Source organism: Scyliorhinus torazame, chromosome 19 (genome assembly GCF_047496885.1).
Source record: "Scyliorhinus torazame isolate Kashiwa2021f chromosome 19, sScyTor2.1, whole genome shotgun sequence".
Taxonomy (NCBI): Eukaryota; Metazoa; Chordata; class Chondrichthyes; order Carcharhiniformes; family Scyliorhinidae; genus Scyliorhinus; species Scyliorhinus torazame.
The window spans coordinates 88110381-88136256 of record NC_092725.1 but is presented as its reverse complement, the minus strand read 5'-3'; the positions used below and the strand labels follow the sequence as shown (position 1 = coordinate 88136256).

Below are 25876 nucleotides of genomic sequence, written 5' to 3'. Positions count from 1 at the left end.
AAAGTCACGTTAAGATTACGTATTTTGCAACTACGCAATGGTAGGATTTTAGTGCGTTCATAGTGAGCAAGTTGTTAATTTTGTGTGGGCGTTATAAACATTTTGGTTTGATTTAATCTGTATTTGCAGCAAAGTTATACAGCACAGATGCTGAAGGTGTGTTAATGTGGAACTCGGCTGGGTTGGTCTTGGGAGAAAACTGCAGTGAGAATTCCTGTTTAGTTCCAGAGTTAGATTTGACTCTTCAGTGTCATCTTCTGATTGGATTTGATCCAGAATCTGGAATTGCATAGTTAGTCAGTTAGTCCTTGATGACTGAGCAAAACGGCTCGGTATGTACCAGTTCTCTGGTTTAAAGGTAGCTTTAAATTGTCAGTCATGATTTTAATCCATTTTATACGAAATGTGAGCTGTCAAAATATTTGATTTAGATTAAGTTTATCGAAAAAAGGTGATTATAGTATCAGAGTTTAGTTCCTCCATTCTATGTCACTCTTCCCCTCCCTTCATTTCCTCTCTGGAAGGTGGTGACTCTTTCAGGAAACGGGTTTGTAGCAATCCTCAGGATTATTCTCGTGTTTGACCTTTGATTCCTGTTTGACTATGAAGTTGGCAAGCTGTTTGACTGCAAAGAGGTATCTTAGCTAAATTTGATTCTGACCTGTCTTCAATATTTGTGTACTTCTAGCAGGAGTCTAGGACTGGGGATTCTGTCTTTGGTTTTCTTATCCCTGACTGCAGTAAATTGTTAAACCGGCTTCCAGATAGAGTGACCTTCAGTCAGCACAGGCCAGTGATTAAACCTGTGCTAGAAAGACGAGTCCAGTAGGGAGACCCCAGTAAAGAGCAGGTGTCAGCACCCATGATTCCAACTTCAATTCATTGCAGTCAACTGTGCTTCTGATGAAAAGTCATCGACCTGAAACGTTAACTCTGGCTTTTCTCCACAGATGCTGCTTGAACAGACGGGATTTTCCAGCATTCTTCCTTCTTATCTTTGTTTTGAGCCTTGAGCGTCATTTGTTTGTTGTGAGAGTGACTTTCCCAGATAATAGGTGTTTAACTTCCACTTTGTGGAAGGGTCTCTGACAGGTGCTTGAAATTACAGGATATTTTATCATCTGGGACTGGGTGTAATCAGTCCAGTGGCCAAGTTCCGTGTTGGATATTTTTTCTGTATTTGTTGAAAACTTGACACATTTGTAATTTGCTTGTAAGCTGCCAGAAGTCTGAACCTGAATCCCGTGACTTTGTTACAGAATGTTGATGTTTCAGGTTAAATGCACATATTGCACAATACATGTAAGTGTTAAAAAGTGTCTTTCTGACACCCTCTCTTCCATTGTCTCTATTAAGGGGAGGAAATGCTTGGACTTATGAAAAGCTTTAAAAATAATTCTCACTGGTTTCCACTTGTGCATCAATGAGGCATCTTATAGTTTTCCTTGGAATTGAGTGATCAGATGCTGATCAGAGGTGCTTGGTGGTTGGAATTGTTTCTGTATTTGAGTAACTTTTGTTTTATTGAGTTGGGACTACTTTCATTTGTTTTATTCTTTTGGCATTTTGCGCAAACAACACATATAGGACCAGCATTTCTTGCCCATCCCTAATTACCCTTGCTAGGCTATTTCAGAGGGTATTTAACAGTCAACCATATTGATATGGACCTGGAGTCTAGACATTAATGATTTCATATCACATTAGACTTCTAATCACAGATTCTTTGCCATTTGCCATGGTGGGATTTGAAGCAGGGTCACCAGAGCATTACCCTGGGTCTCTGGATTACTAGTCCAGTGACAATGCCACTACGCCATTTCCTCTCCTGACAGTTCACAGTTTGTTTTGATGGTGGAGAATGCAATGTTGTTGCTTCACCAAATATTCATATGTACAGATTGCAGCATAGTTATCTGATAGCATCAGGAGAGGGAATACTAGCTCATACCCAAATTCTCCTGCCTGAGGCTGGGAAGTGAACCTGGAGCCTTGTTATCTGTGTGAGCCATTATTGTCCCATACCATTGTTCTGGCCAATATTTATCACTCAACCAACACCTAAAGAGGTCACCTGATTATTACCTCATAGTCATGTCTGAAGGAAATTCATATCACCGTGGATCGAAGATTGGCTAGCTGGCAGGCATCAATGGGTATTTTCCTTGTTGGCAAGATGTAATGGGTGGTTAGCCACCAGGATAAGTGTTGGGCCTCAACTTCTATAATCAATGACTTGGATGAAGGGTCCAAAGGTATGGTTACTAAATTTGCTGATGACACAAATATACGTAGGAAATTAACTTGTAAAAAGGACTAAGGAATGTAGATCGGTTAAGTGAGTGTGAAAAGACCTGACAAATGGAGTATAATGTGGGAAAGTGGAAAATTAAAAAGAAGCACATTTTCTGAATGGTGAGAGATTGCACAGGCATTTGGGCGTCCCAGTGCATGAATCACAAAAAGACTAGTATGCAGGTACAGAAAGTAATTAGGAAAGCAAATAGAATGTTATTTATTACAAGCGGAATTGAATACAAAAGTAGAGAACTTGTGTTTCAGTTGTAAAGGGCATTGGTGAAACCACACCTGGCGTATTGTGTACAGTATTGGTTTCCTTATTTAAGGAGGTATGTAAATCTGTTGGAAGCAGTTCAGAGGAGGTTTACCAGAAAGACTCGTACATGGAATGGTTACCTGGATGTCTTAAGCTTGGACCAGGCTAGGCTTCTATCCGCTGGAGTTAAGATTAGGAAGCGACTTGATTGAAACATTTGATCCTGCGGGGCCTTGACAGGGTGGACGTGGAGCGGATGTTTCCTCTTGTGGGAGAATTTAGAATTTGGCAATACTGTTTAAAAAATAAGGTGTGCTCCATTTCAGGCAGATATGAGGGGACATTGTTTCTGAGGGTTCTGAATATTTGTAACTCTCCCTCAAAATGCAGAGGAAGCAGTCTTTGAATATTTGTAAGACAGAGGTAGATAGAGATAGTTAATCAAGTAGGTAATATATTATCGGGTAGGCAGGAATGTGGGGTTGAGGTTGCATTCCGATCAACCATGATCTTGTTGAATGGCTCAAAGGGCTGACTAGCCTATGCCTGTTCCTAATTCACCTGTTTGTATGAGTACAAACTCATACAGTTTCCTGCAGAGCAATCCAATTAGTCCAATTCTCCCACTTGACTCCCATAACCCTGCAGGTTAATTTCCTTCAAGTACCCATCTAATAACCTTTTGAAAGGATTGATTGTTCCTGCTTCCACCATCCTCCTGTTACTGCTTCCACCATCCTCCTGTTACTGCATCCACCATCCTCGTGGGTAGCAAGTTCCATGCATTTGCCACTCACTGCATTAAAAAAAGGTTAATCTTAAAATCTGTTCCCCCCCCTCATCCTTTTACCAACGAATGGAAAGAGTTTTTTCTTGCCTACATTTTCAAAACCTGTCAAAATCTTGTACACCTCTATCAAATCTTCCTTCAATTTCCTTTCCGTCAACAAAAGCAATCCCATCTTTCCCAGCCTTACTTCCAACTAAACTCCACCCATACTCGAAACCATTCTGGTAAATCTCCTCCACACTTTCTGAAGGAATGAAATTAAAAATGAAAATGAAAATCGCTTATTGTCACAAGTAGGCTTCAATGAAGTTACTGTGAAAAGCCTCTAGTCGCCACATTCCAGCGCCTGTTCGGGGAGGCTGGTACGGGAATTGAACCGTGCTGCTGGCCTGCCTTGGTCTGCTTTAAAAGCCAGCGATTTAGCCCTGTGCTAAACCAGCCCCAGGACCCTTGCATCCTTCGTAAAATGTGATGACCAGAGCTGAATGTAATACTTTAGTTGGGGCTAACCAGAGTTTTGTAAAGGTTCTGCATAACTTCCCTGCTTTTATACTCAATGCCTCTATTTATGAAGTCCAAGATCCTATCTGCTTTGCTGTTTGTGTCACTTTGCCTGAGAGGATGAAACATAGAAGCTTGTTGCATTCGGCCTGTTCGAGCCTGTTCCCCCATTCAATATGATCACGGCTGATCAATGTCATGTTCCTGCTTTCCCACCATATCCTTGATGCCATTAAAATCGGAAAAATTATCCATCTTTTTATTGAATACAGCGAATTGGCCTTCACTGCCTTCTGTGGTAGAGAATTCCATGATTCACTACCCTTTGAGTGAAGAAATGTTTCCTCATCTTAGTCTTAAATGGTCTGTTGCCTTTTCTTACCCTTTGTGTGAATCACAAGCTGTTTCTTATATTGACCAAATGACCACACAACCAATATGTTGGCTCAAAGACACAGTTTATTAATAGCACAAGACGTGTATCTCTGTGCAATAATACACGCGGTTCCATACTAAACTACACCTAACGACTAAGATGACCGTTACTTAACTTCGAGTGACCGGCACTGTGCGAGATAAGGCCTTTATCCGGGTCCACGTGGTCGGTTGGAAGTTGTTGGGTTCGTCTCAACTGGGCTCGTCCTTCAGGAATGGTCGCGGGTCCTTGTACTTGGTTGTTCTGTTGCAGTTGGTCGTGCACAGGCCGGTCCCAAAAGAGACAGATCTCTAGTGCGCAGGGCTTTTTATCCTTCATCTCTTTCGCGCCCTTTTGGGCGGTCCTTACTCCAGGTCCAATGGATCGATAGGGTTTTCAATCACCCTCATCGATCTCAGCCAATTAGGGGACGGATACCTCGATAGCTGGGCAGGTCCCAGCTATCATTGTCCCAGGCACGTAGGCCTTTCCAAATAAGGCGGGGGTGGCTAGTCTGCTACTGTTGTAACTCCTTGATTCAAACTCTTATTGTCCCGGGGGAAATGGTGATCGACTCTTAATGGATACAAGTTTTAGCCAAGTCTGGTTTCTTTGTACCTGTCTGTGTCCCAAATTGACCACAATTCCCATGGTCCTTTGCAGGTGGCCATTTTGCATGGCTCCAGGTCTAACCAATATCTGAGACGGTGTCCCCTGGTTCTAGATTCCCCAACCAGGAAAACCAGTCTCCCTGCATCTAGCCTGTTCAGTCAACCCTGTTAGAATTACAAACGTTTCAATCAAATCTCCCCACATCCTTCTAAACCCTAGTGAATATAGGCCTAGTGGAACCAATCTTTCCTCGTAGGACAGTTCTTCCAAGCCCTGGTATCTGTCCATTGAACCTTCTCTGCACTCCCTCTGTGGCAATTATAGCCTTTCTTTGGGAGGGAGACCACACCTGCATGCAATATTCCAGGTCCTGTGTAACTGCAGTAAGCCACCCTTACTTCTGAACTCAAATCCTCTTGCATTGAAGGCCAACCTATAACATTTGCCTTCCTAATTGCTTGCTGCACCTGCCCCTCCACTTTCATTGACTGGTGTCCAAGGACACCCGGAAGAGAATTTTGGGAGATGACCACCAATGCATTCAATCTTTTCAGGGCCACTTCCTTTAATACTCTGGGATGAAGATTATCATGTCCTGGTGACCTCATTAAGTTCCCTGGCACCATTTTCTTGCTAATACTGATTTCATTCAATTTCGCCCTCTCACTAGTCCCTTAGTGCTATATAAATACAAGTTCTTAAGTTCTTAAGTTCTTACATATGAGCAGTTAGTGCTTTCTTTCCTTCTTGATTCCATACAAATCATAGAATGAGGATTATATCCTTGACTGTAAGATTTATTTTCCCACTATCCTGGACTTTGCTCACCTGTTCCAAGTAGAATGAAAGTCCTAAAATAGTTTAGAGAATCATAGAATCCCGACAGTACAGAAAGAGGTCATTTGGCTTGTTGAGTCTGCACCGACCCACGAAAGAGGACTGTACCTCAGCCCACTTCCCTGACCTGTCCCTGTAACCCCACTTAATCTTTGAACACTAAGGGGCAATTGATCAATCCACCTAACCTGAGCATCTTTGGGCTGTGGGAGGAAACCGGAGGACCTGGAGGAAACCCACGCAGAAGCCGGGAGAATGTGCAAATTCCACACACGCCTTCCATCACAGCTTCGGAAGTCAGATCGGCTTTCCTGAAAGTGAACCCTCGGAAAGCAACGGATCCTGACGGAGTCCCTGGTTATGCACTCAGATCCTGCACGAACCAACTGGTTGGTGTCCTGTCCTCTAGTTGTATGCGACCGGAAACCATAGCCTGTGACTTAAAAGCAAGAATGTTAGCTGCTTAGCAAAGCTGACATACAAATAACAGAAAATTTCACTAGAATTCCCAATTGCACCTCCCACGTAAATGAAAAGTGTTGATATTTGAAATTGAGTCTTGTGTGTTGACATCAATAAATATTTAATATCACAGAAGGACCATGAAGTTTCAACATTTATTATTAAGAGGTAATATAGAATTACATAGAATTCACAGTACAGAATCAGGCTATTTGGCCCAACTGGTCTATTTTGGTGTTAATGCTCCACAGGAACCTCCTTTCATCACAAGTCAAACGTTATCAGCACTTCCTTCTAAACCTTCCTCCCTGGTGCACTTATCTAGCTTTCCCATTAATGTATCTGTGCTATTTGCCTTGCTGGCTCATGTGCTGGTGAGTTGCATATTCCAATCACTCTCTTGGTAAATAAGTTTTTCCTGAATTCCTTATTGGAATTTATTCGTGACTATTCTATAGTTAAAGCGCCTTGTTTTAGTCTTTCCGATACAATGAAAAGCTGTTCGTCACAACTACCCTATCAAAGCCCTTCTAAAGATGACCATGAAACGATTGTCGTAAAAACCCATCTGCTTCACTAATGTCCTTTAGGGAAGGAAATCTGTCATTCTTACCTGCCCTACATGTGACTCCAGATCCACAGCAATGTAGTTGACTCTTAAATGCCCTCCTGGATGGGCAATAAATGTTGGCCCAGCCAGCGACTCCCAAATCCCATGAACAAATAAAAAAATAATATTCCACAATAGTAGCCGAAGGAATTTAAATTCACTTAACAAAATCTGGAATATAATCGTGACCATGAAGCTATCATTTATTAAAATTTAGAGTACCCAATTCATTTTTCCAATTAAGGGGCAATTTAGAGTGGCCAATCCACCTACCCTGCACATCTTTGGGTTGTGGGGGTGAAACCCACGCAAACACGGGGAGAATGTGCAAACTCCACACGGACAGTGACCCAGAGCCGGGATCGAACCTGGGACTTTGGTGTCGTGAGGCAGCAGTGCTAACTATTGCACCATCGTGCTGCCCTTGTGAAGCTATCGTTAATTGTTCACTAATGGGTGAGAAGTCTGGTCTGGCCTGGATGTGAGTCTACACCCACAGCAATGTGATTGTCTCTTAAATGACCAGTACAACAACTTACCAAGACACTCCGTTCAAGGGCAATTGGGAATGGGCAGCAAATGCTGGCCTTGCCAGTGAAGCCCGCATCGAATAACTTTTATAAAAAAAAAAAAAAAGTGAATTTCTACACCATTGTTAGGCCTCGGTCAGTAGTTTCGCTGAAGAAATGTGAATGGTTGATTTATAAATGTTCTTCATTCTCATAGAACTTCCATAGATTTTTGCTTTCCAAAAGGTACGACCATTAACCCCAAAATCAAACATGAATTCCATCAGTAGTGTTTGAAGTGAATGATGGGGCTTCAAATTAGCTACTCAAAATGAGCAAGCTGGAACTTCAATACAAAATGAAAGAGAACTTTGAAGTTAATGTGTATTTTCTATTTCCTCCCCACTCCATATGTTAATCGTTAGCTGAGAAGACTTGCAGGAGAGCCTGTGCTGCTACCACTTCTATCTCTCCTACCCCTCAAAAAAGGAAGGTGCTTTCTTCGTTTCAGTGCTCTGCCATTGTGTGGGGAAGGTTGGGAGTTGAAAAGGAGAATTGCCGTGACTTAATATTTTTCTTGATCATCTGTGTCCTTCCGTAAAGCGATGAAAGATGAGGGGTGTATGCTAGGAATTCAGGCCGGTGGAAGAACAATGCGAGACACAGGGTGTTTCATTATTTTGTTTTGAACAAGAGCTTTAAATTTAACATTTCATTATTAATGCAAATTAAATTAGTGAAATTCCAAACTAATTTTAGTAAAACCAAGGATAAGTGCTGACTGTCAGATTTTTTTATTGTGTCTGAACATTTTCCTTTGTTATGACCAGATGGGAGCAGTGCACTGTTTGCCTCTAGTTTCACTCCTCCACAACATACATTTAACTGATTTTTCTAGCCAGCTCTCGGGCCAAATATGTGCTTTACCGGTGGATCTTAGAATGACCGCTCAATGTTTGGGTTCCTTCAATAAACAACACCATTATTAGTTTATTACAAAGCCAGACTGGTCAAGTAGAAGGTAAAGCTTATTAGCATACAGTATGAAATATGAAAGTATATTTGCATTTTCTAAATACCCTAACACACCCACACCAAAAAACTAATACAAATAAAGAGAGGAATTCTGCCAAAAGGTGAAACGTCAGTAGTTCAAAGGAAAAGGATAAATGGTGAAGTCCTTGAGATGATGCCAGGGTTATGTGATTGGTTTCTAAGGACTAGTCTGCAAAACAATCAATGACTAATTTTCAGAAGGACTTTGAGGAAAACCTGCAATCAGTCGATTTCAGGACATCAAACTTCTTTGGAACAACATCCATTTACCGTTTGCTTTTGACTGGGTCTGGATCTTCAGGACCTGTTGTCTTCTTTACCCTTTTTGTTTCCTTCTCCAAAGTAAAACCAGCCCACCAGCTTTGAAGCACAATTTTCCAGAAATGTTTTTTTCATAGTCATAAACCACCGTGACCCTTTTGTGAGCAGTCTACCAGGACCGCGGAGTTTCTAGCTTTTTTAAAACTGCTGAATTACCTTGCCGAATGTTGACTTTTCCAGGAACAGCAGCAACCAGAATCCTTGCATTAATCCTATAAGGGACAGTGTCCTTCAAAAAAAACCAGTCTTCCAGAATGCTCTTTGTCTTTGAAGATGAGACATTTTCTCTGATCAAAGCATTTATAATATTATTAATAGTCTTTCGTTTCAGAATCCCCCTGTAATAATCTAATTTGTGTTCTGTAGCAGCCGATTGCAAGTTGGGTAAGGAGTATTGTTAAATGCCATTTGTGCTGGATTTCTTTTTTAAATTTAGAGTACCCAATCCTTTTTTTTTCCAATTAAGGGGCAATTTAGCGTGGCCAATTCACCTACTCAGCGCATCTTTTTGTTTTGTGGGGTTGAGCCCCATGCAGAGACGGGGAGAATGTGCAAACTCCACATGGACAGTGACCCAGGATTGGGATTGAACCCAGGTCCTCGGTGTCACGAAGCAACAGTGCTAACCACTGTGCCATCGGGCTGCCCTTTTGTGACAGATTTCTGTACATTGCAAAGATAACAATTACTGTTTCCAATTGTAGAATATATTGCCAATTTCAAAATAAATCATGTCTTAAAGTTTTTTATATTCTTGCTCAAGAGTGGCACAGATTGCCATGTTATTAACTATTAGAAAACAACTGCTTGAAATATACATTGTTTAGGGGAATATTATACAGACAGCTGAACATGCTGGGGCTCTTAGCTGTGGAAAAGGGAAGGCTGAGGTCTGACTTAATCGTGTTCTTGATAAGGGAGATGGAGAGGAAATATTTCTACTTGTAATGGAGTCAAGAACTAGGGGGCGTAAAAATATAAGGAAGTCACTAAATTCTGTAGAGAGGTCACAAAAAATGTGTGTGCTGAGGGGTGGCTCGAATGTGGGACCCGCTACCACGAGGAGTATTTGAGGTGTATGGTACAGATACATTTATGGGTAAGTTAGATAAGCACATGAGGGAGTATGCAGTCGGAGGATATGCTAATAGGATGGGTGGAGACTCTTGGGGAGCAAAAACAGTGGCAGAGAGTCAAGTGGTGTTTTACTATGCTGTTCTATGACTATGGTAAAACGGTTGGCAAAGTTTATTTTTTTAAATAAACTTAAAGAGTATCCAATTCTTTTTTTTCCAATTAAGGGGCACTTTAGCATGGCCAATTCACCTACCCTGCACATCTTTTTGGGTTGTAGGAGTGAGACCCACGCAGACATGAGGAGAATTTGCAAACTCCTCACGAACAGTGACCCAGGGCTGGGATTGAACCTGGGTCCTCGGTGCCCTGAGGCAGCAATGCTAATCACTGTGCCACCCGATGGTTGACAAAATTAATTGAATGGTTGCATCAGTTTTCTATTTAACCTCTCCTAATTTGTTCTTTTCTGCATGCTATGTTAAGTGTTAGATGTTGGCCTTGATTCACTCGTATCACTTTGGCCCAGAAGAAACAGAGGTTCAAGTGACTGGTTCGGGGGCTGGTATAGCACAGGGCTCAAGAGCTGGCTTTTAAAGCAGGCCAAGGCAGGCCAGCAGCACGGTTCAATTCCCGTACCAGCCTCCGCGAACAGGCGCCGGAATGTGGCAACTAGGGGCTTTTCACAGTAACTTCATTTGAAGCCTACTTGTGATAATAAGCGATTTTCATTCATTTTTCATTTTTCAAGTTCCACTTCAGCCACATCTGGACTGACCTCTATTTTAAGCTTCAGTGAATTTAAAAAAGTAACCCTTTCACCTGTTTGCATTTGGTGTCAGTTGCAGGATAGATCTATGAAATATACTTTTAGTTCATTGAGGAAATATGATTTCCAGTCTTCCATGTTTAATATTTGTACACTTGCACAGTGCATAATAATTAAGATGTGGAGATGCCGGCGTTGGACTGGGGTGAGCACAGTAAGAAGTCTTACAACACCAGGTTAACGTCCAACAGGTTTGTTTCAAACACTAGCTTTTGGAGCACTGCTCCTTCCTCAGATGAATGAAGAGCTATGTTCCAGAAACCTATATATAGACAAAGTCAAAGATGCAAGACAATGCTTTGAATGCGAGCATTTGCAGGTAATTAAGTCTTTACAGATCCAGAGCTAGGGGTAACCCCAGGTTAAAGAGGTGTGAATTGTCTCAAGCCAGGACAGTTGGTCGGATTTTGCAAGCCCAGGCCAGATGGTGGGGGGTGAATGTAATGTGACATGAATCCAAGGTCCCAGTTGAGGCGGTACTCGTGTGCGGAATTTGGCTATAAGTTTCTGCTCGGCGATTTTGCGTTGTTGCGCGTCCTGAAGGCCGCCTTGGAGAACGCTTACCCGGAGATCAGAGGCTGAATGCCCTTGACTGCTGAAGTGTTCCCAGACTGGAAGGGAACATTCCTGCCTGGCGACTGTCGCGCAATGTCCGTTCATCCGTTGTCGCAGCTTGTGCATTGTCTCACCAATGTACCACGCTTCAGGACATCCTTTCCTGCAGCATATGAGGTAGACTGGCCGAGTCACACGAGTATGTACCGGGATAACAGCTCGCATTCAAAGCATTGTCTTGCATCTTTGACTTTGTCTATATATAATATATATATATCTGTTTCTGGAACATACCTCTTCATTCACCTGAGGAAGGAGCAGTGCTCCAAAAGCTAGTGTTTGAAACAAACCTGTTGGACTTTAACCTGGTGTTGTGAGACTTCTTGCCATATTAATTAAAACTGATATATTCTGTATTATCTAATTTTATGCAATGCAAAATATCTGGTAGCATAATAGTTTATCAGCATGAAGACAGCAGTTGTGCAGAGAATAGACCAGTTCTAATACAAATAGAATAATATGTATTTAAGGGAAATTTGCTGTACAAGGTGGAGAAAAGAATAGTAGATTGTGGTGATGGGGTTGGATGTAGCTGGGCGTGTAGGTGCATGTGAATGTTAATTCCAACATAGATCAGTTGGATCGAATGGCCTGTTTGTGTGCCGCAAGTATTATGTAAAGTTAATATTTTGAATGCAGCCTGCTCAGAAGTGAAAAAGAGAGCTGGCCAGGCTGTGGATATAGCTAGAAAAAAACAAGAGGAGAAAATATGTTTGTGTAGAGCGGGATGAATAATGGGCGGAAACATTAAGACATTAAAAAAATTGACGGAAGTTGTCGTCCTGGGGAACTCAGAAAATGGATGACGTGAAAATAGCAAGCATGAATCTGACAGATGAATATATGCTCCAGTCAAATTTTTTAAGAACTTTTGGTTGGGGATTGAATGTTATATGCATTTTTAAAATGGCAGCTCTCAAGTAGGTGGTAAGACAAAGGAGAATCTATTAAGGAGTGTAGTTTTTTTTGGTGTTTAATAATTTCATGTTTAACCAGTAATTGGTTTCGTTACACTGTATGTACTCAATTATCAGTTAGCTTAAAAAAAAGTATTTCATTTATACAGCACCTCAGGATGCCCAAGTGCTTTTTCAGCCAGTGAAGTACTAAGCGTAATCATTTTTGTAATGCAAGAAACGTGGCAGTCAATCTGTGCACAGCAAGATTCCACATAGCAACGTGATGAGGACAAAATAATCTCTATCTATCAACCACCATCACAATATTTAAGACATTGAAGAGAACTCCCCTGCTCTTTGGAATCAGACACTGAATCTCTTACATCTATCTGAGGTCAGGTGGAGCCTTGATTTAATATTTCATTTGAGAGCTGGCACCTCCAATAGTGCAGCACTCATTCATTACTGCACGGGAGTGTCAGCCTAGTTCCTGTTCTCGTGTCTCGAGGCTGGGACTTGAATATCATTTTTTGATGGTGGCAGATTTGAAGAGGAGCTTTAGACTTGTTGATTATCACTTGAAACAAATGCCTGGGCTAACCCTCAAACTTGTACAAAATGGCCGCAATGCATCGAAGAATGGGAGTATCCAAAACAGCAGTTTAAAGAATTACCCAGTCTGCTTGCTGCACATTAAAATCTTTGAATGTAAATTGGGCATTTAATGTACCACATTTTAAATATAATGAACATTTATAACTTGAGTTCTGTCTTAATGAATGTTATCATTTTGACTGAAAACTTCTTTGGAGCAAAATTTAGAAACTAATGCAAATGACCAAATTATATATTCTCTCATTCCAATTTTCTCCTCTTCTACCCTGAAGGCACTGCCTCGTATCAGGAGACAATTCCATGGATGCTGGTCATTCTGCAGTAATTCGCCCATGTGGCCATTCTTCATGTGTAAGCCTAGACGGTGAGTTTTAGCAGGCTGTTTGACTGTGGGTGGGGGGCATCACAGTTGGGCTTCATCCTGTCCTCAATTGATGGTTAAAAATAAATCAAAAGTGTTATAACCTGCCTGATTACTGCTGGCTGGGGACTATTGCCTGTCCCATAATCCTTAATGAGTATGAGCTCCCCAATGAGGGCAGAGAAACCATTAACAGAGTTACCTGCATAAATAGAGCTGGCCAGTGTGGAACCAGCTAGAGAGGAGAGAGCAGTAGTGGAGTACTGCTGCTGTTGTATATATGTAATTGTAAATAAAGTTATTTCTTTCAATTCTACGAACTCGTGCTGGATTCTTTGTGGCCCTCACAAAAAAAAAGGTTTAGGTGAAATTAAATGACTGCAGTTACAGTGTAAGGTGTGCCCCAGTGAATGGATATTGGGTCCTATTGCAGCCTTTGGGCGGCACGGTGACAGAATGGTTAGCACTGCTGCCTCATAGCACCAGGGACCCGGATTGAATTCCGGCCTTGCGTGACTGTGGAGTTTGCACATTCTCCCAGTGTCTGCACATTCTCCCCGTGTCTGCATGGGTTTCTTCCACGTGTTCTGGTTTCCTCCCACAATCCAAAGATGTGCAGGTTGGGTGGATTGGCCATGCTAAATTGCCTCTTAGTGTCCAAAGGTTAGGATGGGTTACGGGGATAGGTAGGGTGCTCTTTCAGAAGGTAGGTTCAGACTCGATGGGCCAAATTGGATTAGATTTTTTTATTGTCACGTGTACCGAGGTACAGTGAGAAGTATTTTTCTGCGAACAGCTCAACAGATCATTAGGTACATGGGAAGAAAAGGAAATAAAAGAAAATACATAATAGGGCAACACAAGGTATACAATGTAACTACATAAGCACCGGCATCGAATGAAGCATACAGGGGTGTAGTGTTAATGAGGTCAGTCCATAAGAGGGTCATTTAGGAGTCTGGTGACAGTGGGGAAGAAGCTGTTTTTGAGTCTGTTCGTGCGTGTTCTCAGACTTCTGTATCTCCTGCCCGATGGCAGAAGTTGGAAGAGTGAGTAAGCCGGGTGGGAGGGGTTTTTGATGGCCTGCTCTGCACGGATTCTATAATTCTTTAATGAAACATCCCAACATGCTTCACAGAAGGGTTATTAAATTAAAGTATGACAGTGGTCCATCTAAGGAGATATTAGATCAGCTGACTAAAAGTTTTGTTAAAGAATATGTTTTTGAGATGTGTCTTAACGATGTGGGGAGGAAATTCCAGAACTTTGGGGCTTTGGTGACTGAAGGCACAGTCGCCAATGATGGAGACATTATGATTGGGAATGCACAAGAAGTGACAATTAGAAGTGCAGATGTCTCTGAGGATTGTGGGGATGGAGGAGATGAGAAATGGGGAGAGCAAGGCTATGGGGGAAATTGAAAATAAGAATGAGAATTTTAATGTCAAGATGTTGTTTCACTGGGCCCCAATGGATGTAGTGAGCTCATGGGACTGGTCAAGGGGCTGGTTAGCACAGTGGGCTAAGACAGCTGGCTTGTAATGCAGAACAAGCCCAGCAGCGCAGGTTCAATTCCCGTTCCAGCCTCCCCAAACAGGCGCCGGAACGTGGTGACTAGGGGCTTTTCACAGTAACTTCTTTGAAGCCTACTTGTGACAATAAGTTATTATTATTATTATTATTATTATTATTAGTGACCGGTGAATGGGACTTTCTGCAATTTAAGAAACAGGCAGCAGGTTTTTAGGTGACCCAGGTTTATGCGGGGCAGAAGGTGAGAAACCAGCAAGGGATGCTTGGGTATAGTTGAGTGCAGAGATAACAGATTTGTCTAACAAATTTAATTGCATTTTTTGAGGAGGTGACTCCGTGTGTTAATGGGTGGCACGGTAGCACAGTGGGTAGCATTGTTGCTTCACAGCTCCAGGGTCCCAGGTTCGATTCCTGGTTTGGGTCACTGTGTGGAGTCTGCACGTTCTCCACGTGTCTGCGTGGGTTTCATCCCACAAGTCCAAAAAGACATGCTGTTGGGTGAATTAGATTTTCTGATTTCTCCCTGTGTACCTGAACAAGTGCCAGAATGTAGCCACGAGGGGCTTTTCACAGTAATTTCATTGCAGTGTTAATGTAAGCCTACTTGTGACAATAAAGATTATTATGATGGAAGTGCAGTTGATGGTGTCTACATGGACTTCAGTGAGGTTTTTGATAAGGTTGTGCATGGGAGACTGATCAAGAAGGTCAGATTCCATAGGATCCAGAGCAGTTTGGCAAATTGGATCCAAAATTGGCTTAGTGGCAGGAGGCAGAGGGCGGTGGTCGATGGTTATTTTTGCGACTGGAAGCCTGTGTCCAGTGGTACAGCGCAGGGATTGGTGCTTGGTCCCTTGCTGTTTGTAGTGTACATTAATTAAATAGATGTGAATGTGGGAATTATGATCAGTAAGTTTGTAGATGACCCTATATATCAGATCGGCAGAACAGTAGCAAACAGAATTTAATGCTGAACAGTGCAAGGTGATGCCTTTTGGGAGGACTAACATGACGAGGGAATACACAACGGATGCTAGGAAGTACAGAGGGCCAGAGGGACCTTGGACCTCATGTTCGTAGATCCCTGAAGGTAACAGGACAGGCAGATACAGTGGTTAAGTAGGCATATGGTTACTTGCCTTTATTAGCATAGTGTTATGGGCGAGGTGTTTTCAGAACCCCAAAATGTATCATGGAGTTCAACCAACCTCTCCCTTTAATGGATTTGTTGCTTTTCCGAGTACGCGGCTTGTTCCCCAGGTGTGATATTACAATTATGGACATGTGGTTTTTAAACACAAAACAATGTTTATTCTATGAACTCAACTTAACCTTTTAAATAAACATTGGATCCCTTAACACCCCTTACTTCAAAGATAACCCTGAAAATAATACACCACTAAATAATCCCTCAAAATGTTCCTTCAAACATCCAAAAAGCTTCAAACCTTCAAACCAGTAACACACCAGTCACAATTAATATATATTTTCTGTTTTATGGCAGAGAAATATATACTTGGTTGACTTCAGCTCCAGCACCTTGCTTTCTTCCTGCAGCTCTCTAGAAACACACAGACACACTCAAACTGGCTTTCTCCCTTCAAGCAACTCAAAGCAAACCAGAACATCTCAAGCTGCTGTCTCAAACTGGCTTTCTCCTTTTAATCAGCTCACAGCAAAACAGCCAGGCACTTTTAAACTGCTCTCAGCAAAACTAGCCAGGCACTTTTCAAAACTGAAACTTCAAAAATGGCTGAACTGAGCTGAGCTCCACCCATTCTCTGACATCACTGTTTTCTTAAAGGTACATTGCTTACACATCCATTTCTTAAAGGTACTCTCACATGACAATAGGCATCGAATATAAGAGCAGGGTGGTTATGAAGAAGCTGTATACAACGCCCATTAGGCCACAGCTAGAGTTCTTTGTGCAGTTCTGGTCGCCACAATATAGGAAGGATGTGATTGCGGTGCAGAGGAGATTCACCAGGCTGAAGTGTTTCAGCTATGAAGAGAAACTGGTTAGTCGGGGTTGTTCTCCTTGGAGCAGAGAGAGTGTGCTAAATGTACGAATTTCAGATATCTTGTGTTTTATATAATTGGTGCAGTAAGGGTTAGAAATCTGAGTTAGTGTGTGTATTACTGCTGCAGTCATATTTTTAAAAATTGTGGTTTGAAAGGTAGTGAGGCTTTTTGGAGACTTGTGCAATTAAAGCATCGTAGACGTTGGGCTAATATAATTTTGTTTATATAAATAAAGTTCCATGGGCTGCAGATAATTATAGACATGTTTAATTTTGGTAAGCTAATGTAGTTAATGGTAGGAGCCAGCAGCTGAAGCAGGTGCTGCGTATTCAGTTTTGAAGTTCAGTTTTAGATTTGATTGTGGACAGACTGGTAGTTTCTCACAAAACAGTGATTTTAGGATTTTCCTGTGAATAGGACAGGAACAGTTTCTCAAAGGCTGGCAGATTAAGCAGTACTGTGGGACAGTCAAGAGTCTGCAGGCTGTTTCCTGACCTGATTATCAGTCCTGTAAAAGGATCTCTATTAAGCAAGTATTCCTCGGTCTGCTAATTGTATTTAAACATGGATTTTGACCTGAGATGGGTTTTGTTTGAGTGGAGATAAAAGATAGCAGTTATAATTTATTGTTTCATTGTATTATTAAGCATTGTTTAATGGGTAATTGTAAGCTATTTTCTTTATGATGCTAAAGCTAGTAATACTGTGATAGTAATAAAGTTTGTTTTAATATGCCATATTCCTATTTGTGCATGGATCCACTCCTGGAACGAAGTATCATTTCCTCACATTGTTACAAATTAAATTAAATATTGTGGTTTCTGTCCGGTATTCCAACAACTGTTGGGGTTCGGTCCGAGAGCGTAATATGAGACGTTATACATTGTTCAAAATATCAGTATAAATGAGAGAGGAAGAAATGAGATTCTAAAAGTGTCAGATTGTAACAATTGTTCATCTCGGTAATTCAGTATTGTTGAAAAGAGACATAGTGCAAGACGTAAAGCTTTGATACCATCAAGAATACCAGTAGTAAAGGGAACAACAATTTACACTATATTCGAAGCGAGCGCCGTAGCTGAGTCCGATGACAATGCCATACCGTGTAGCAGCTGAGCTTGAAATTTTGGGAAAAAATGTTTTAAAACGCCAACCGGAGCCTACAATAATCTGCCCATTGAGTTTATCAGCTTAAAAAAAACAGTTACCTGTCCCACGTGGCTTATTTGGCGAGTTCTTGAACCACTGATTAAAGAATCGGGCCCAAGATTCCAAGTTCTGATAGGCATGGGAAGGTGAAGTAAAAGGACGGTTACAAACGGTGCCATCGTCAAAGTAAGAAGGCAAAATAATTTGAGCTGCACTCCCCTGTTGTATAATAAAAGAATTTGGGCTGATGCAAGGGCCAGACCAGACACTAAATTGGGGGTGGGATTCTCCGAAAACTGGCGCGATGTCCGGGACCCGGCGCCAGAAACGGCGCAGATCACTCCGGCGTCGGACCCCCCCCCCCAAACAACGCAAATTCTCCGGCCCCGAATGGGCTAGCAGCGGCGTGACGCCATTCACGATAGCGTCACCCGACGTGGACGGTTCAAAAGACGTGCCCCTCCCCACCCCGGAAGACCCAACAAGATGGCCACCAGCCGCGCAGTCCCGAGGTTCCAGGACCGTGACATCGAGGCGCTCCTGGACGCAGTGGAGGAGAGGAGGGAGTTCCTGTACCCCGGACACGGCCGCAGGGTCACCCCACGCCTCAGCCGGCGTCTGTGGAGGGAGGTGGCAGAGGCCATCAGCGCTGTGGCTCTGACACCACAGACAGGCACCCAGTGCCACAAGAAGGTGAACGACTTTGTCAGGGCAGCCAGGGTGAGTCCCCCCTCCTTGCCCGATGTGCGGCACACTCTCCGGTGAAACCAACCCTAACCTCTGCACTATACGCGCAACCGATGGCGTGCATTCATATACCTGTCTAACACTGTTGCCCTTTACCCCTGCCACCCCCCCCCACAGGAGAAGTACGCACACAACAATAGGGAGCATGAGAGGACTGGAGGGGGCCCAGCTGATGAGAGGCCACTCACCGTACATGAGGAAAGGGCCCTGGATCTGGCTGGCGGACCTGAGGACCGGGAGGTTGCCGATGCAGAGGTCGGGGGCCCACCAGCAAGTGAGCCGCCGACAGCCCGTCCCCATATCCCCCATCCCCCATATCACCTGATCACCGCCTGTGTGTCTAATCATGCATGCTTCATTGTGTATTGCAGGAGCAAACGTCGAGGCATCCATCCCCGCAGATGCCGACCGCCCACAGGATGCCCCAGGGCGACTACGGAGATACCCGGACCCTATGGCACGCGACGCCCGCAGGATGCCCCACGGTGACCACAGGAGACGGAGAGACATGGAGCAAAAGGGAGATGACACCCCCGTCTCATGCGGGTGCGGCGACGCAGGCGTGTGCCACCCAGCGACGACGGGGGCAGCCACAGGCCCCCGTCGCAGCCGAGCCACGAAACCACTAGCCAGGACCCCCCCCCCTGCCCCCACCCGGGACCTGCCCCCACCCGGGACCTGCCCCCACCCGGGACCTGCCCCCACCCGGGACCTGCCCCCACCCGGGACCTGCCCCCACCCGGGACCTGCCCCCACCCGGGACCTGCCCCCACCCGGGACCTGCCCCCACCCGGGACACCGAAATACAGGACAGTGACACAGTGGATGGGTGGAGACGATCCGCCACCCAAAAGTACCATGGACTCAGAGTCGGACGATGCGCACGCCACTGCTGTCTCCAACACATGCCACCATCGCAGGGACACACACCTCAGTTGGGCACTTTAGTGATGTGGCGTCTGGTCCACTCACTGGTGCCCACAACACAGCTGTACAGGTACAGCAGGTGGAGGTAGGTACAGCAGAGGGGCCGACAGGTCGGAGGGCATCCTGGCGCAAGCGAACATCTTCCGCCCGGTTCCCGGAGTTACCACACCCACCCATAGCCCCGATGCAACCACCGAACCTGAGACGAGCAAAGAGGGTGACGGCTGGCTTGCAGCGGCTGCAGTCGCAGGTGGGTGAGTACACCCGCGTCCAGGAGCTGGGAGTGTTGCGGGTCATGCGTGCCTCCCAGGCCGACACCGCACGGGTGGCGTCCGCGGTGGAGGCAATGGGTGCAACGGTGTCAGACATGGGGAGCAGTATGCGAGGCCTGGGGCTTTCTGTGCAGGCGGCGTCTGTGGCCCTGGCCAAGGCTGCCCTCTCACAGGAGGCCATGAGCTGATGGCCGTGGCCCAGTCTTAGCAGGCCGTGGCCCAGTCTTAGCAGGCCGTGGCCCGGTCTCCGCAGGCCCTGGCCCGGTCTCCGCAGGCCCTGGCCCGGTCTCCGCAGGCCCTGGCCCGGTCTCCGCAGGCCCTGGCCCGGTCGCCGCAGGCCCTGGCCCGGTCGCCGCAGGCCCTGGCCCGGTCGCCGCAGGCCCTGGCCCGGTCGCCGCAAGCCCTGGCCCGGTCGCCGCAGGCCCTGGCCCGGTCGCCGCAGGCCCTGGCCCGGTCGCCGCAGGCCCTGGCCCGGTCGCCGCAAGCCCTGGCCCGGTCGCCGCAGGCCCTGGCCCGGTCGCCGCAGGCCCTGGCCCGGTCGCCGCAGGCCCTGGCCCGGTCGCCGCAGGCCCTGGCCCGGTCGCCGCAGGCCCGGGCCCGGTCGCCGCAGGCCGCGGCCCGGTCTCCGCAGGCCGCGGCCCGGTCTCCGCAGGCCGCGGCCCGGTCTCCGCAGGCCGCGGCCCGGTCTCCGCAGGCCCCGGCCCGGTCTCCGCAGGCCCCGGCCCGGTCTCCGCAGGCCCCGGCCCGGTCTCCGCAGGCCCCGGCCCGGTCGCCGCAGGCCCCGGCCCGGTCGCCGCAGGCCCCGGCCCGGTCGCCGCAGGCCCCGGCCCGGTCGCCGCAGGCCCCGGCCCGGTCGCCGCAGGCCCCGGCCCGGTCCCCGCAGGCCGCGGCCCGGTCGCCGCAGGCCGCGGCCCGGTCCCCGCAGGCCGCGGCCCGGTCCCAGCAGACCATCGCTGAGGGCATCGGCGCCATTGCCCATGTGCTCGCCGACGTCGCAGTCACAGACAGGAATGGCCAACTCCCTGAGCTCCAAGGCTGCAAACCTGCGGCACTCACCTCAACCCCCCCCACCCACCCCTCCGGGCACTCACCACCCCCCCCCCCCCCCTGTCTCCGGCTTCGGCCCATCCGGCCGGGAGAATATGGGCAGCCCCGGAGTCCATTGTCTCGCGCCCGCCCCTGCCATTCTCCAAGGCGGGCGGCGCGATTGACGCCCCATCGGCTTTTCACCCTTCGGAGAATTCAGCGGGTTGCGGGGGCGGGATTTACGCCGCCCCCCCCAGCGATTCTCCGACCCGCCGGGGGGTCGGAGAATCCCGCCCTGGGTGTCACGGAGAAGAAAATATTTGAGCTCGAGGAGAACATCATGACTAAGTACGAGGTCAGATGAAGTCCAAGCTAATATGTTTTTGTACTTGGTGAAATTGTCAAGGAAATAATCCTAATCTATGCATTGATGAATCCACAGACAACTTTGATAACATTAAAAGACTTTGACAAGTATTTTAATCTTCAAACTGTGTAGCACACAAAGGATAGAACACCTCCAATAAAGCAACAAAAGGGCGAAAGACAACACCCAAGCAAACCACATGAGGGTGGCAGACCACCTCAGCACACTGAAAGACTTATGTCTAGGGGTTTAGTGCAGAGGGGAAATGTGACTGAGAAGCAACTAGAAGGCTTTTAAACATAGATATTTTTGAAAAGGGTGACACGTTAGGTAAACTGCAACAGCAGGTGACGGTGATGAGCCATCTGGCTCTGATTAAAAGTAAAGTAATAGAGTGTTATAAGCTGCAAATGGATAATGAGCCATAAGTAGTATGATTACAGAACTAAAACAAGTTAAGACTTTGTCGAAGTGGTTAACAGTGAAACACAATGAGGGATTTCTGTTGCAGACAGAGAAAGAAAACATAGAAATAAGATTGGAAAATGTTTGTATCAAAACTAAATTGAAAGATTCTAGATTCTAGCAGAATATGTACCGTTGAAAATGCACAATAAATTAAACTATTCAATGAACCAAATCATTCAGGATCTGAGCAAGCACATTTTTGAGGTTCAGAAAGATAAAAAGAGACTTTAAAAGAAACTGAGAAGTTGAATGTTGGGAAGAATATGCACTTAGTTGCATCTCTGAAAAAGCACAAGGAGGAAATAACATATCTGAATTCCATTGTTGGCAAATCGAAGAGGGAGGTGGCAGAACTTGATCAAAAGTACAGCCTGATACAAAAGCTTTTTTTTAAAAAAAAAAAAAAACATTTTAGAGTACCCAATTCTTTTTTTTTTTCCCAATTAAGGGGCAATTTAACATGGCCAATCTACCTACCCTGCATATCTTTGGGTTCTGGGGATGAGATCCATGCGGACATGGGGAAAATGTGCAAACTCCATATGAACGGTAACCCGGGGCCGGGACTGAACCCAGGTCCTCGGTGCCGTGAGGCAGCAGTGCTAATGTCTGCGCCACCGTGCCGCCCCTGCCTGGTACAATAACAGATAGAAAATGTACTTAAAAGAATTTGCTGTGTTGAAAGACTCTTTGAAGAACAGTACTTTCATCTGAAAGTTACAGAAGATACTGACAACCACTCCAGAAATAATTGTGTTGGGACTACCGGTAGAGATATTGCAATACACTGAAGTGCAGAGTGAGAAAGCAAGAAATAAAAATGAAAGAATAGCACGTCGTCCTGCAAGGTCAAATGCAAAAGGAATACATAACCCTTCAACAATATAACATCATTTTTCAAAAAAATTAAGACTGTCTTGAACGCAGAGAAAATGTCCAGGAGACTCCGTTGAATTACAAGAAAATTCAAGACAAAGCAATTGAGCTCCGCACATAAAAATAAAACCTATTGTAGGAAGTTCACACACTCCAAGGATCCCTCAAGTCAGTTTGTTCCTGTCGAAAAATAAGAGAAGCAAATTAAATTTCATGTCACTTTGAGAGAACTGGAAAGTTGGCTGAAGGACTCAGCCACGTTTTATATTCCAGGAGGAAGCAAAGAGATACAAAAAAGATCATGCAGACCTTGAACTACAAAGTGAAAGACAATAGGAGGAAGGATTTGAAGGAGGGAAAGGAGCAGATGAAGAATTCTTGCGGATAGGAACATCAAAAAGTAGAAAACTTGGAGCTCCAATAAGACAGTCAAGAGAGTTATCGACCACTTCAGCAGCATACCCAAGTGAAAGTAGAAGCAAATTCAATGAAGTTAGATTTTCAGTTAGAAATTGATCAACTTCAAACATCGGAAGTATCGTGTAAAATGCCTGTAACAGGAGAAGAAAATGTGGATTAATCAAAACAATTAGTCAAATGCAGAATTAACAACCTAAGTTGATGAAATACTTCAACGTCAATCCAATCTGAGGAACATGAAAGATGAGATGCGCGATATGGTAGAACAAATCCAGACTCCGAAAAACAGAAGGAAAATTCGAAGAAACCGTGATGGTCTAATGAGTGAATTGAGAAAGTTGAAAGAGCAGTCAGTGACCATGGAAGAAAGGCCCTAAAGGAAGTAAATGCCCAAATGAAGTTGTTAACCTTCTACAAGGGTTCCACAGGTAACTCTGAAACAAAGACAACTGAACGCAGCAGAGTAGTTGCTGAGCCAATGAAAAGATGAATAAGTTTGAAAAATAAGTGGCAGTAAATAAGAGAGTCAGCAAATATTTAGCTAAAATTGTGAAACAAATGGATGAATACTCCATTTTTGAATACTTCCAGGAGAAAAACGTGGCGGACCCTGCTCCCATGCCCACATGTCTGTCCTTGGCCTGCTGCATGTTCCAGGGAAGCTCAGTGCAAACTGGAGGAACAGTATCTCAACTTCCGGTTAGGCACAAGTTATGGGGAGAAGATGGGAAAATGGCACTAAATAAATTGCTGATTGGAGAGCTGGTGCAGACATGCTAGAACAAATTGCAGCTCCCTGTGCCATAAAAGTTCAGTGAATACTGTGAGTTCTGCGTTCTTGGCCAAGATGTTCCAGTCCAACTCGCAACACTGGCATCAATCCAGCACTGGAAATTTTTTTTTAAATTAAATTTGTATACGGGATGTGGTTAGGCCAGCATTTATTGCCCACTCCTAGTTACCCTTCAGAAGGTGGTGGTAAGTTGCCTTCTTGAACTGCTGCAGTTCCATGAGGTGTATGCACACCCACTGTGCTGTTAGGGAGGAAGTTTCAGCATTGTGACCCAGTGACAGCGAAGAAATGGCGATATAGTTCCAAGTTGGGGTGGTGAGTGACGTGGACGGGAACCTCCAGGTGGTGGTATTCCCATGTTTCTGCTGCCCTTGTCCTTCCAGGTGGCAGTGGTCGTGGGTTTGGAATGTGCTGCCTAAGGAACTTTGACGAGTTCCTACAGTGCATCTTGTAGATGGTACACATGGTTGCCACTGTTCGTTGGTGGTGGAGGGATTGTGGAAGGGGTAGCAATCAAGCGGGCTGCTTTGCCCTGGATGGTGTCAAGCTTAGTGCTGTTCTTGTTGGAGCTGCACTTGTCCAGGCAAGTGGCGAGTATTCCATGACACTGCGAGTCAGAGCGGAGATTTTAAAAGATCGCGGCCTAGTTTCGGGAGCCGTTCGGAGGAGGAGGAGCAGTCTCTGTCAGGGAGAGAACCTGAGAACATCTAAGACACTCCGAAGGTAAGAAGGCAAGTAAGTGATTTTTACTCATTTTTACTTTTATACCTTTTTCAAATTGTGTGTCGGGGGGAAACAGAAAAGCTGTGACCTGAGTGGCTGGTTGGGAATCTACACTAAATTAAAAAAATTAAGCATTGGTAACTAATTAAACATAATTACTGAATTATAATTTAGAGGGGTATCTAAGCCAGAGATCGGTGAGTACTATATTTAGCTTTCGCATTTATATTAGAAATCTAGTGCGAGGAAACAGATAGTTAACAGTAACTTTAAAAAAAATAAAAAATAAAAATATAATTTAAAAAAAAAACTTTTAATTTTAATTAATTGACGCAATGTCAGTTAGAGGGGTGCAGTGCTCTGACTGTGAGATGTGGCAGGTCCGGGAGGCTTCCAGCGTCCCGGATGGCAGAAAGTGCGCCCAGCTGGAGCTCCTCACAGACCGCATGGTTCGGTTGGAGCAGCAATTGGATGCACTTAGGAGCATGCAGGTGGCGGAAAGCAACATAGATCGCAGTTATATAAATGTGGTCACACCCAAGGTGCAGGCAGAGAAATGGGTGACCACCAGAAAGGGCAGGCAGTCAGTGCAGGAATCCCCTGTGGTTGTCCCCCCCTCAAACAGGTATACCCCTTTGGATACTGTCGGGGATAACCAATCGGGGGAAAACAGCAGCAGCCAGAGCAGTGGCACCACGGCTGGCTCTGATGTTCAGAAGGGAGGGTCAAAGCGCAGAAGAGCAATAGTAATAGGGGACTCTAGTGTCAGGGGCACAGATAGGCGCTTCTGTGGACGTGAAAGAGACTCCAGGATGGTATGTTGCCTCCCTGGTGCCAGGGTCCAGGATGTCTCCGAACGGGTAGAGGGCATCCTGAAGGGGGAGGGCAAACAGGCAGAGGTCGTTGTACATATTGGTACTAACGACATAGGCAGGTAGGGGCTTGAGGTCCTGCAGCAGGAGTTCAGGGAGCTAGGCAGAAAGCTAAAAGACAGGACCTCTAGGGTTGTAATCTCGGGATTACTCCCTGTGCCAGTGAGGCTAGAAATAGGAAGATAGAGCAGCTAAACACGTGGCTAAACAGCTGCTGTAGGAGGGAGGGTTTCCGTTATCTGGACCACTGGGAACTCTTCCGGGGCAGGTGTGACCTATATAAGAAGGACGGGTTGCATCTAAACTGGAGAGGCATAAATATCCTGGCCGCGAGGTTTGCTAGTGTCACACGGGAGGGTTCAAACTAGTATGGCAGGGGGGTGGGCACGGGAGCAATAGGTCAGAAGGTGAGAGCATTGAGGGAGAACTAGGGAATAGGGACAGTGTGGCTCTGAGGCAGAGCAGACAGGGAGAAGTTGCTGAACACAGCGGGTCTGGTGGCCTGAAGTGCATATGTTTTAATGCAAGAAGTATTACGGGTAAGGCAGATGAACTTAGAGCTTGGATTAGTACTTGGAACTATGATGTTGTTGCCATTACAGAGACCTGGTT

At 45.4% G+C, this 25876-nt stretch overlaps 1 protein-coding gene across 3 annotated transcripts in view; it reads left to right on the top strand.

The window, feature by feature from the left end:
- osbpl8 (oxysterol binding protein-like 8) overlaps positions 1-25876 on the top strand; it is a 386181-nt gene that overhangs the window by 14720 nt on the left and 345585 nt on the right. For 2 of the 3 annotated variants that reach the window (XM_072484706.1, XM_072484705.1), the window contains exon 2: positions 12978-13069. The exons of the other annotated variant lie outside the window; for it this stretch is intronic. In XM_072484706.1, coding sequence (XP_072340807.1) covers positions 13006-13069 — 64 coding nt within the window. In that variant the 5' untranslated portion in view covers positions 12978-13005. The remainder of the gene's footprint in view (positions 1-12977; positions 13070-25876) is intronic. 3 annotated transcript variants of the gene reach the window in all.